Below are 13,363 nucleotides of genomic sequence, written 5' to 3'. Positions count from 1 at the left end.
CATCTAGAAAAAGCACTTTTTCTTAACAAAAGGAGTTGTATGCACTATTTTGTAACAAAAATATACGATTTCATTTTGGTTAAATACATACTGAGCAGATCTTTAAGTTTTCTTGTAACACTGGGTTTTTATTGACTGCTTAATGATGATGTCAAAGTATAATAAGATACAATATTTAAAAATATTAATTTGATGGATATTTTTAGTTGAAACACCTATTTGTCCTCTAAGTGTACAGAGGAAGCATTTGAGCAGTAAAAACCCATTAATTCAATAGCAGTCTTCTGAAAATATTGTGAAGTCCTAGTTCTGAATGGCTGCTTTACAAAAAACGGTGTTTATAGAGAAGTTCAAAGTGAGAGATAGTCTTTGAGTTTATCCATAATTACATTAATTCCATCAGCTGGAACTATCATAACAGTCCGCAAAGGTTTCATTGGTACATCATCAAAGGACCATCTGCCGCCCAAGCAGGTGTCACTTTCCTCTTGCACAGAGTAGTTGAACTTCAGAAGGGCTTTCTAAACAACAGAAATAAATGCATTAGGATTAAAATTTTTAATTAGCATGAAGATAATACATTGTCTAAACAAAGTAAAAATAATTACCCTGTTATGGACATGCTTATTAAGAAGTTATTTTCTTACCTCTTAAAAGGTCCACCAAAAAACCTACAAGAGAATCCACTATTAAGTGTTTTAAACTATTTGCTTTTCACAGAATTTATATAATTTGTACTACATTCTAAAATGATTGCTGTCATTATAGTTTGGTATCAGAAAAAAGACCCAAGAGGAAAAAAAACCCAACAATGCCCCCTTTATATGCTTATGTGCCTCATTTTAGATTGTTTTAAGCCAGCATCTTATCCCGTATTACCACAGTAAGAAATGTCAACCTTTAGTTGTGCCAACTAGCAGGGATTCTTGACCAGTAATAGGAATATCAGGTTCTTAACAGACCTTCAATCCTGGAATAAGAGTAAATCACTAGCTGTGTAATTTTGAGAATTGGCAGATCAGTCAAAACCCAGATAAAAGGAATGGGGAGAGAGTGCAGGTAGAATAGAGCCTGCACTGAAGGTGACAGCTTGGTGTGGGCAACACGTGGAAGGCTTGTAGCAACAAACAGGCTCTGCGCTTCTCATGGCCCACTCTAAAACTGCTCAGAGTCCTAAAAATTAACATATCTGTAAGAATATGTGGTACGGTAATCGCCTCTTTCACACTGCCAATGGTAATTACATATTAAGGGGATGGGCACTACTGTGAATCCTGAGCAGAATTTCAAAAAGCTCTTGGAAAGTCTCTAGATGGCTGGAGCCACTGAAAGACATATTTATAAAGGATGCTTCTTCACATAGGTAGGTGTCCATAACATCTATTATTTTTTTTTCAGTGATATATACTGCATAGAGATATAAAAAGGGACTGTTCTTCGCTTTTCTAGACAAAATACCTGATGGATAAGAAAAATTTACCTAACAAACGTTTCTAGTTCTCACACAAGTCAGATTAAGAAGTAGGAACTGAACTCTTAAGTAGAAAAACTTATCTAACCTCTCCGCTTTGCAGGGAAAATTAAGATCCAGTCTCCTTTTAGGTTTGCTATTTACTAACAAAATCTCAAGGTTGTACATTTAATTTTGGAAGAACGATCACATTAATTGAGTGGCTTTGCACAAGAACAATTTGAGCAATGGAGGCCCTAAACCTTTAATCAGTTCTGAGTCTGGTTATAATAGGGCTTTTCTTCTGCTCCCTCAATAACATTTTAAGGAACAGAATAAAGCACAGGGAACTGACAAGTGCAAAAACGGCTTCTCTCTGTTTTATATGGCTCTAAGTGTCTGCCTCACCACATTTAATACTGGTTTATGGCAATCTAATTAATGTTATGTGTGATCAGGGAGGATATACACTCCAACACTAATTTAACACATATACATTATTAAGTACGGAGACCCACCTAATCTAATATCCTCCATAATGTTTAAAATGACTTTGTTAAAAACACTAGAAAGACTGTTAAAAAGAAAAGCATGTTCAGTTTGAGTCTATCCACTTGAGTTGAAAATTACTGCAATTTAGATAGAAGCACACAATTAGTCTTTAAAATGCCACTCAAAATAACAAAACAGAGATAAATACAAAATAGACCTTCTAGAACATAACACCCGTGGACACACGGGCATCCAGGCTTCTCCCCTTCGGTGTTACAATAACATGTTTACACAGAGTTTTCAAGTTCAGTTGGTAAAGCTGCTGTGGCAAGAACACAAAAAGAAATTCCCAAACTTGTTACTGCACAGAGGCTACAACAGTATTCACTATAGCTAACAATGAATTCACCCACTTACATTTTTCTTCTTCCCAAAAAATAAAATTACAGCCATACCATAGCTGCTAATAGAATGTTACGAATGATTACACACAGGAACCTCTGCCATTAACTGTATGATGCATGTGCAAGTACTCTATCCTGTAGCCACTGCCAGAAATGAAAAATAATGGTCTCTTGACAAAGCAATAATACTGTAGAATAATATTTTTAAAGCTTTGAAAAAAAAATAAAGAACAATGAAAACTTCTTTACATTTCAAAGTATATTTTTAATTTCATTTCCTGCATCTTCCCCTCGCTTGATTTGGCTTGGGACAAGCAGAATTGTGTAGACAGGTTGCCTTAGGAAATAGGAAGTAATATTTTCATCTCAGTATTTTAGCATTTTTTATACTTGCCCTGAGTTGAATAGAAACAAAAGAAGTGAAGTGATATCTACTTGTTTCGATCTTCAAGAGTTTTTTTTATTCTGACCATTGTTTGAAAGTAATAGGTATCCAAAAGGAAATATGGAGATTTGAATCCATGAAGTTTGTTCAGAAGAGATCTCAGAGAGATGCATTTAACTGCATTAACAGCTGTTTCCTTCTAACACAGGACTAACTATTTAGGGGCAAGGAAAAGAGATCACAAAATCATAGAATGGTTTGGGTTGGAAAGGACCTTAAAGACCATCTAGTCCCAACCCCCTGCCACGGGCAGGGACACCTTCCACTAGCCCAGGTTGCCCAAAGCCCCGTCCAACCTGGCCTTGAACCCTTCCAGGGAGGGGGCAGCCACAGCTTCTCTGGGCAACCTGTGCCAGGGACTCACCACCCTCACAGGGAACAATTTCTTCCTTAAATCTAATCTAAATCTCTCCTCTTTCAGTTTAAAACCGTGACCCCTCACCCTATCCCTACCCCTCTGATCAAGAGTCCCTCCCCCCTTTCCTGTAGCCCCTTTAAGTCCTCGGAGGCCACTCTAAGGTTTCCCCAGAGCCTTCTCTTCTCCAGCAGAACCCCCCCAACTCTCTCAGCCTGTCCTCACAGGGGAGCTGCTCCAGTCCCACGAGCATCTTCATGGCCTCCTCTGGCCCCGCTCGAGCAGGTCTGTGTCCTTCTGATGTTGGTGCCCCCAGAGCTGGACACAGCACTGCAGGGGGGTCTCACGAGAGCAGAGCAGAGGGGGAGAATCCCCTCCCTCGCCCTGCTGCTCACACTGCTCTGGATGCAGCCCAGCACACGGCTGGTTTTCTGGGCTGCCAGCGCACGTTGCTGGCTCACAGTCAGTTCCCATCCACTGATACCCCCCAAGTCCTTCTCCTTGGGGCTGCTCTCCAGCCACTCCTCACCCAGCCTGGATTTGTGCTTGGGATTGCCCCGACCCATGGGCAGGACCTTGCCCTTGGCCTTGTTGAACTCCATGAGGTTTGCAGGTCCCACCTCTCCAGCCTGTCCAGGTCCCTCTGGATGGCACATCCCTTCCCTCCAGCGTGTCACCACACCACACCACACAGCTTGGTGTCGTTGCTGAACTTGCTGAGGGTGCCTCGATCCCACTGTCCATGTCACTGACAAAGACGTTAAACACCACCAGTCCCAACACCCACCCCTGAGGACAACACTCGTCACTGCTCTCCACTTGGACATCGAGCTGTTGACCACAACTCTTTGAGTGCAGCCATCCAGTATTAACATTAATCCAGTATTAACAGGGATTGCAGATGCTGATCAAGACTCTAACAAGAGACTCCTCTGCATTTTTTTTGAATCTTTATTCTTCTAAGTGCTTAAAGCTGCGACACTTGATTAAGTTAGAGCACTCTTGCAAGTTGCTACCTGTCATTTGAGCTGCCACTCTTGAACGCTTGTGATGTAAATCATGTTAGCTTGAATCTCACTGACAGATACTCAAGCTAACCCGCACTTCCTGCATTTCACACACGCACAGTCTTCTCTGTTCAGCTGACACAGCAATATAACGAGTCTTTGATATTTCTTATTATTCAGATTAAAGAAGACAACTGCACTGTTCCCCAAAGAAAAGGAATTTCAAACTTTGGTAAACTCGGAAGGCGTGGGACATGCTACTAAAGTCAATATCCAGATTTATCACCAGTTGTTCATCCTAAAAATGTGGACATTCCATTCACAGTTTTTCTACAAGTCTAAAAATTATTACATTCAATTCAATCATTTCAGCATTGCTATATGAGTAAAGAGACAAAATTTGTTAATTCTTTGAGGCCAAGACACTGACCTCAAGACAAAGTAACACCCAATCTTTCCCCTAAAGTCTCTGCTTATTTCAGTTACTCTTGGAATTCTTCCATTATCCTCATAGCACTGGAGATCCTATCATGTAGTAACTCTGCCACAGGCAGTCTATACCATACCATCTTATAGTCAGGTTAATTGTGACCCGATACAAATATGAGTAAATTCATGCTGATACGGAGGATTAATTTAATAATTTGAATTTATGGATAGCACACCTTCCCATGGTGCTCAATACACAGAAAGAGGTTGCTTGCTCCTCTCTCAACGCTACTTTAAAAAAAGCTGGATTTAATTTAAAAGATATGTGATTATATCTTTTTAAAAGCCTCCCTTGAATTTAAGGTGAAGCACCTTTTTTGCTGACATGTAAAGAAAACCAAAGATTTTAAATTAAAAGAATCGCATATGTTACCTCATAGAAGAATTCTTCCTCTGCATTTGCAAACATTAATTCCTCCTTTTGCTGACTTCTCCCTTCCCTCCTCTTAGAATTGCTCTTGGTGGCTTCTGTAAAGGTCTTGCTGATAAGAAGATAGTAGTGGCACTTTCCACAAGGTTTGTTTGTTCTCTGTGCCTCAGTCAACTCTTTCCTGAAGATAAATAAATGTTTACACATACAATTTAAAAATACATTTACATACACAATTTAAACCCTCAACAAGTGTGTAAGTAAACTTTATAAAATATTAGTATAGAAAGGATAGTCATACCACAGCCTATTCTCTTACGAGTGCCTCAGAAAATAAATTTTGCATATGCATTCCCCGTACTTAAACATACTATTTGCACTTTAAAACAATAAAAACATGGTTTTCTCTCCACACCTCACAATATAACCCATTTTTCCCAGAATCTTTTTTATGGTAGAAAGTCTGTGAAACAATTCTAAGTGCAACTCTCCTGAAAACACATCACACTTTCCATGAGGAACTATAACTGAAGAGCCAGAAAACACTCTTGCCCACCCTTGTGTTAAACATGTTGTCACTGCAACAACTCCAAAACCCTTAAGACAAAGAGGCTGAGATCTGAATTTGAGTTGTGACAGGTGCCATACTAGTACTCAAATACTCAAAGCTAAGCCTTCAAGCACCTTATTTTTTTCTCTAAAAACCTTCCTGACCAACCTTATCTACATTATTTTTCTTCATATCAAAGTAGTAATTACTTAAATTACTCTAGTAGTAATTACTCTATTTTATTGTTTAAATGAGCCATGACAGCTCTCAACGTAACCTGACTTGTAATCTCACCTCACATGAGACAAAAGAAGAAAAAAAAAAAAAAAAGCGCATTAGTTTGAGTACTGGAGTTCCTTATCCAACATAATTTCCTGGTTCTCAACATGGCACTAAAACAGTATAACGTTGTATCTCAGTGTATTTATTTACTTACTGTCACCCAGCCTATGATACAAATCCATGAATTGGTAGAGATCAACCAGCATCTAACCTGCTTCACTCATTTGCTTGAAACTAATCAAAACACTGTCCCTCAATCCAAATCTTCCATTCCACAGCCAGATATTAGTACATGAGCAGAAATACCCAAGCCGCTCATTATCAGCATGCTATAAAAAGTTCTCATTTTTACATTTTCCTAGATCAATATGAAAATAATCCGTAATACAAAGATAAACTACAATATACACACAGCTATTCCTGCAGTAGAACAGCACATATTCTTAAATTATTTCCTCTATATCAAAGTATAATGAGTTTGAGAAGCCTAAAGATATAAAAAAATGCTCAAAAATTAACTGAAAACCTTATATGAGATGATAATAGTTTTTTCTGTTCATGTCTTACTTATATCTATAGTATCACCTGTCTTAGCACAGTTCTATATACTATTTCTGAAAAAATATGAAGAAAAAGTACTACTCAACATCATGTCAAAAAAACCCCAAACTTACTGAAGCTGCTGGTGCATGGGCAGAGCAATCTGTGGTGGTACGTTAATGAATCTTTCACTTAGTATAAGACCCACAGGCTTAGTACTGTCATTTAGGAGTTTATTCAGTTGCTCAACTACGTGCTGTTCACAGCTCTTCTCACACCGACTTAGAATGAGCTCTTTGATTTGTTCAGCACACTGCATACCCTAGAATCAAAAGGTATATTTTCTTTACAATATAGAACAATTATTTACACAAGAAAACCTTGAATGTGAATTTCAAGGGAATATTCTACAGGCCTATTGGTAACTTCCTTAAGCAGTCTCTAAAGCACTGTACAATTTCTCTGAAATTATTTACCAACCCTGAAGCTGAGGGCAAACAAAGGTTCTTAACTGATAGGAAGGCAGCGAGGAGCTGCAACACAAGTACATTCAACAGCAAAACTCAAAAGCTACGAAAGATGAAAGTGAAGAAATACAAAAGGCTGACAGTTCAGTTACCCTGGAACTACTATTAGACCTAGTTTTAACTCTCTATTCCATTCTTTGCTTTATGTTTGACCTTCAGCAAGTTACGCTGGACTTGATCCAAAAGCTCAGTGACGTGAAACTTTTAAGACCATAGTCCTGCATGGTGGAATTCAAAATCCTGATCTGGCTGCCTAGGCTTGTTATACAAGGCAAAAAAGCAGGATGCAGTCACTTATTACTGTCTAGGTGTTAATGAGGAATACCAACCTTCCTTTCCGTTAAGTTTAAGCAGCTTATAAAACCAAAGACTTCATCATCAACTTCATCATCATCATCATCACTACTGTCTTCTTCGACTTCTGCTTGCTGTTTCATGAAAGAAAAAGCAACAACTCGTATTGACATTCTATTTCCACTCTGCAGCAAATTTTGTTTTTTTTTTCCAGAAGATGCTCAGCAGATGACAACCATCCAGCTAATCTGTACAAACACACAACCTACAAATTCTGGTTACAGTTATGAAAGTGTCATATCACTGAATGTCTCTGTGTACTTAGAGCCAGCTATAGAGAGAGCCAGGCCATGTATCTTCTACAGCAGGATCTTCTGAAAGGCACTAAAATTTGATAGCTCACATATAATAAGCAGCATCTTGGTACATGGGATTGCAGTATCTTAAGCAAAACCAATTTTCTTCAGTTTCTAACGTAGGGAAATAAACCTGCAAAGTCTTAAAAACCATAGAGCAATAGAGATTTGATAGAGAGTGAAACAAAAAGCTCAATAAAACTCTGCAGTGAAAAACTTGGGGAAAGAACTGGGGGTCACGCAGTTGTAATATAACGATCATATTAAACTTGGGTGGAAAAACTGTTGGCACAGGACAAAAAGGGAACACATAGGAATGCTACCACGCAACATGTTACAACAGCACAGCTGTGCTGTGAGGGCAGCTTGTTTGGGTTTGAAAACAACGTGGCCATGACATCTTGAGCACTACACAGCACTGCAGAGTGCAGCCTCTACGCAGCCGCTGCAGCGCTCCACTGCCAGAGCAGAACGTGCTCAGGACTCACTGCAGGATACTTTCCTATGTCCAAAGAACTCTGAACACAACGAAACTGCATGCAGGATGTTTTTGCTGTGTATCTCTGTACATCCTGAGAATGCAGGGAAATCACAAGGTCCTGTTCTTAAGGAGATAGTGACAAACTTCTCCATCGCATTTTCAGCATTATTACTTTACTACACCAAAATTCAGACAGAAAAGTGAAAAACCTTTCATATGTAAAAAGAAACCAACCAAAATAATAAATCAACTTCCTTGTTTGGTTGAAAGTAGGTATGACATATTTCAGCTCCCATAGAAGAATTATATACCATATATACCCAGCTGTGTCCTGGGCTGCATCCAGAGCAGTGTGGGCAGCAGGGCGAGGGAGGGGATTCTCCCCCTCTGCTCTGCTCTCATGAGACCCCCCCTGCAGTGCTGGGTCCAGCTCTGGGGGCACCAACATCAGAAGGACACAGACCTGCTCGAGCGGGGCCAGAGGAGGCCATGAAGATGCTCATGGGGCTTGAGCAGCTCCCCTGTGAGGACAGGCTGAGAGAGTTGGGGGGGTTCAGCTGGAGAAGAGAAGGCTCAGCTGGAGAAGAGCGGCCTCCGAGGACTTAAAGGGGCTACAGGAAAGGGGGGAGGGACTCTTGATCAGGGGTGTAAGGATAGGATGAGGGGTCACGGCTTTAAACTGAAAGAGGGCAGATTTAGATTAGATCTAAGGAAGAAATTGTTCCCTGTGAGGGTGGTGAGGCCCTGGCACAGGTTGCCCAGAGAAGCTGTGGCTGCCCCCTCCCTAGAAGGGTTCAAGGCCAGGTTGGACGGGGCTTTGGGCAACCTGGGCTAGTGGAAGGTGTCCCTGCCTGTGGAACATCCTGACTGGATGATCTTGAAGGTCCCTTCCAACCCAAACTATTCTATGATTCTGTGATTCTATGAATTATTCTCAAAGCAAAAAAGCATACCAATTACAAAGACAGCATACCCTTCTGAAAGTCTGTTACGTCCCTTCAACATAAAAAGTATTGTACTTCATTTACAAATGTAAATTCTGTCTTACCTTGATAATACTTCCAATATGATTCTGTTGTATTAATATATCAGTTAATTCAGCAGTGTTAACAGGAGCTTTTAAAAACAACTGGAAAAGAAGAAACAAGTATTAAGAAATTTTAGGCCTGATGATATATCATGAGCCACTTAGTTGAAAATGAAAGTAATTTCTCTGAATTGTTATGTAATGTTCTGTTCCATTTTTAATTTCCATTGAGTGAGTTTATTTAACTTCTCTCAATATAATACTGTAAAGACTAAAGATCAGCTTCTTGAAGCGCTTGCTCCTCGACCCTCCACAAGCTGGTATTTTGCCTATCTGCTATCCTTTTGAGTTTGGTATGATCTGAATGCTTGCTGAGCATAGGTTTCCAACAGAAACAGTCACTAGAAGACTGAAAGCTGCCACATCAAACAGATACATTACTTGTTTGCCTGTTTTTTACAGGCTGTAATTTACAAAAAAGACCCCTCCGGGAAGCTGATTAACATTGAACCAGGTTTTCTGGGCAGCAGCTAACACAATGAAGATAGAAAGATTATACACACTGTGGAAGAACAGCCCTCAGTTCATTGGGTAAACTTCTTGAAACCATAGTTTAGGAGATACATGTTCACTGTGGCTGTAGTTATTTAAATATTCATGAGCTGAAGGACAGTAAAACTATGAATCAACACAGATAATGTGAACTGATGACTTTGTCTTAACTCTTTATCAACAGACATATCAACCAAGTTAACAAGAAGTCAAAGTACCTGTTGTAGTAATTTCTTTATCCCATTATAGTCATTGTCTGATATGGAATGTGCTTCGAATTCAATATTCACCTCCTATGAAGAAGTAAAATAGAGATTATCAAAAATACTTGGCAAGAAACTGTATCAAAACAAAGCTAAAGTATAAGAAACTTGAAGACAGTAATGGTCAACATCAGAATTGGAACTTATTTCCATCTTTCAGTAATCTCAGCAATTGTTAAAGTTATAATTTCTTCTGTAATCTTTAGAGAGTATCTGTGAAAGTAACTTTTTAAAACTGACTTACAAACTGTTGTGAACAAACCTCTAATGCTTTGTTCCTGCAATCTGGTTCACACAATTATGTTTATCGTAGCTGCATAGACTCTCACTGTAGAGAGGCTTGATCCAGGCAGTTAAACTCTTAAAACTGCAGGACCGGAGTGTAATGCCTTGGCTAAAAATGAAGATTGCTGCAGACATTTAAACAATTACATCCAAAACCATACTTCTGCTATTTCCTCAAATCCTAATGGTATCATTAACCCCACTCTGGAAGTCTGTTCAGTAGGCACAGGAGACCCAGTCACAGCAAAACCAGAATGTGAACTCCTGCTTCTCCTTCCAGAACAAATGCTGTGCACCTACCAAATGCTTTTACTGGTATTCTGTATTAATGGTACTGCCTGCCAAGGTTGCCTTGCCTACCTGTTCTTCTGTGAACCACTGTTCAAGATCATCCACATTTACTTTATGCCTTTTAATTGTTGGTTTGGATTCCACTTTCTGAACAATCTAAACAACTGAGTCTTGCTTTTGTCACCAATTAAGACTCACAAATCTCTCCAATCCCATATCGAGGTCATGGTCTTTATTGTCCACTGGGAGAACAGCCTTAAAAGCCTGTTTACAGTGTAGAAAACAGATATACAACCCCTTGGGGGGGTGGGGGTAATAAAAATCAGGAGACATGCTCAGATATTCTTCTATGGTCTAGTAAAGCAATGACGCTCCACAGAGGTAACTGAGAGCACATTATTTACTTGAGAAGCTACCTATATAAGAAAACAGATTGTATCTTTGGTGTATAGAGCATCCACACCTGGCATCCAGGAACTTTCTGACTGCTTTAAAATTCAAGGATCTCACTGAATGATTAAGCCAATAAATTCTGAACAAAACACAGTTTACAGTGGTTCTGAATACTGTGCAAATCATAGCCATAAAATTGATATAAACCACGGGAGCACTAGATGTTCTAGCACTGATCTTGCTTCATGGCTTTTCCACTACCCAGAATAACAGCCCTGTATGAGTTTACAAACCCTCCATCTTTCATCTATTAAAAAAAGAAAAAGCAAATAAAGACTCATCATATATTTTGCATGTCCTGTCTTGCTACTGTGTGCTTATTCTCCTCTCCCTGTGTTGCATCCAAAGCAAATCAAGAGCCTGCAAAGCAAGTTGTTATTACGCAACAATACTCCGCTACATACAACACAGAGGTGAGCAAAGCTTTTTCACCAACCAGGCCCTACCTGGCAATTATACTGTTGTGCTCAGATTGACAGAACTACCACATGCTCCTTTCTATGGAGAAAATATGTGCATAAAGGAAGAGATTTTCCTTTTTTCCACTTGTGGTAAGAGGCAAAGAGAAAGGCTAATATGGCAAAAAAAAAAATGCTGAGAATTACAGAGAAACAAATGCCCTTTAAGTACATGACTCTACAAATTTCTAAGTTTGTACAGTTATAAATGCTCAGTACATTTCTTTAATATTAGCAATGCACACCTTGATGTCTTACACAAGAATTGAGGGAAATTCAGTATACCTTTGTATCAAGACTTCCAAACTGAAATAGATGTAATAGTGATATATCACCCTCAAAATCTGGACTACTACATTAAAATGTTATATTGCAAACTGTATCCAGTGCACAGACAATTGCAAATAAAACACAGTAGGCCACACCAGTGCAGGACACACAGAAACCATCCCCAAAACTCCTGTCACTGAAGACTCAAGAAACTTCATCCACAGACACCACAATATAAACCAGTGTCCCACCTATGTTATGCAGGAATGCTGTGCACTTTAACCAAAAGAAAAAAAAAATATTATTGCCATTAGCTTTAATTTCATAGTGTCTAGACACCAGTGCAACATCTTGTATCAGTTTACAAACACTGAACAGTACACAAAATACTAGCAGAGCTAGTCAAGAACTTTATAAACATATGTTAACTTAAAGTCAACACCCATTTAATGTGGGTTAACATTTCTAGCAAAAGGTAAATGAGCTCTTCCATCATGTTAGTATGACTGGTAACACAATTAAACCTACACTTCTAATCATGACATAGTTTTTAAAAAAGGTAGGGTTTGGGTTTTTATTTGTTAACATAAGCTAAGGCCTCCTCTAAGAAAAAGATAACTCAAAGTGAAATCCTGGTGAAGACAATCAAGTTAGCAAAATATTTAATTTGAAATGTACAGAGTTAAAACCCATAGATACCCTTTAACTCTTTTAAGCCCTGTGAAAATGAGATTGCCTTATCATCTGAAGATTTTAATAGTTCAAAGTCAGTGGTCTCTTCCTTTCCTAGAAAGGGCGGCTCCTCCCTCAGTGTGTGTTTCACAACTAAATAATGCATTTTCACATACGTCCAGGTGCAGATATATAAAGAGAGACAAAGTTCAGAAAAGAAATTAACATTTGATGATTTCTGTGAGGTCTGGTGTTTTTTTCTTTTTTTCTCCCTTTCTTATACAGAAAGGAAATCAGAGCAAATCTGTGTTGAAAGCATAATTTTCGAGGGGCTGCCTTCAGTGGAGAGGCTATAGGCAAGGGCCAAGTCTGTTCGACTGCTTGCGGCCTCGGGGATTCCAATATTGAAAAAAAGAACACAAAAAAAAATTAAGACTCTCCACAAGAATTAACCGAATTACACTTTGCATCACCGATTACGGACACCCACCGACGCGTCCCCCACACCTTAACACAGGAACCCACGGCCCCGCGCAGGGCCCCGACCCGCGGGTGCCTCGCAAGGGGCTTCACAGCGGGGACAACCCCCGTGTGTGTCCGTCCCCCCCCCGCAGCGCTCAGCGCGGTTTTGTGAGGCCGGCTGCTCGTTTTTTACCGCTTTACAACTTATCGAGCGGCTCCAGAGCGGAGGGGAGGGCGGGGGGCGGCCGCGACAGAGGGGCCGGGGAGGGGCGGGCGGGCCAGGCCCCGCGCGAAGGCCGCCAGCGCCGGGAGGGGCCCCGCTCACCTCATCGATCCTCTCCGAGTCCGAGTCTGAGTCCGACTCCGGCTCCGACCCCGACTCCGACTCCGGCCCCTCGGCGGGGGGCTGGGCCTGGGCCCGCCGCTTGGCCGGCGTGGCCATGCTCCGCGGCGCGCAGGCGCTCGGCAGCCGGAAGGCCGCGGCGGAGGGGCCGGCCGCGGGCAGGCGCGGTGCCCGCTCGGGGCGGCCCGGGAGAGCGCGGCAGGGCCCGGGCCTGGGCCGGAGTAGCGCGGGGCGGGGGGTGGAAA

At 40.7% G+C, this 13,363-nt stretch overlaps 1 protein-coding gene across 1 annotated transcript; it reads right to left on the bottom strand.

Moving 5' to 3' along the window:
* Positions 1-101: 101 nt before the first annotated feature.
* Positions 102-13,275, bottom strand: BCCIP (BRCA2 and CDKN1A interacting protein). Its single transcript, XM_074875527.1, has 7 exons — positions 13,101-13,275; positions 9,840-9,914; positions 9,091-9,171; positions 7,241-7,339; positions 6,519-6,706; positions 5,016-5,193; positions 102-521 (listed from the first exon to the last, which is right to left on the bottom strand). The coding sequence occupies exons 1-7, from the start codon at positions 13,215-13,217 to the stop codon at positions 351-353; spliced, it is 909 nt and encodes a 302-aa protein (XP_074731628.1). The 5' UTR covers positions 13,218-13,275; the 3' UTR covers positions 102-350.
* Between the last annotated feature and the right edge of the window lie 88 nt (positions 13,276-13,363).

The sequence above is a fragment of the Strix uralensis genome, chromosome 7 (assembly GCF_047716275.1).
Source record: "Strix uralensis isolate ZFMK-TIS-50842 chromosome 7, bStrUra1, whole genome shotgun sequence".
NCBI lineage: Eukaryota > Metazoa > Chordata > Aves > Strigiformes > Strigidae > Strix > Strix uralensis.
Note: the sequence above shows the minus strand (reverse complement) of the source record. Positions and strands in the feature narration are given on the sequence as shown.

Coding starts and splice junctions, on each gene's coding strand:
- BCCIP (XM_074875527.1), bottom strand. CDS start 13,217: ATGGCCACGCCGGCCAAGCGGCGGGCCCAGGCCCAGCCCCCCGCCGAG. Junction 9,915..13,100: donor ACTCGGAGAGGATCGATGAG/GTGAGCGGGGCC, acceptor ACTTCTTCATAG/GAGGTGAATATTGAATTCGA. Junction 5,194..6,518: donor CCCATGCACCAGCAGCTTCA/GTAAGTTTGGGG, acceptor ATTTATCTTCAG/GAAAGAGTTGACTGAGGCAC.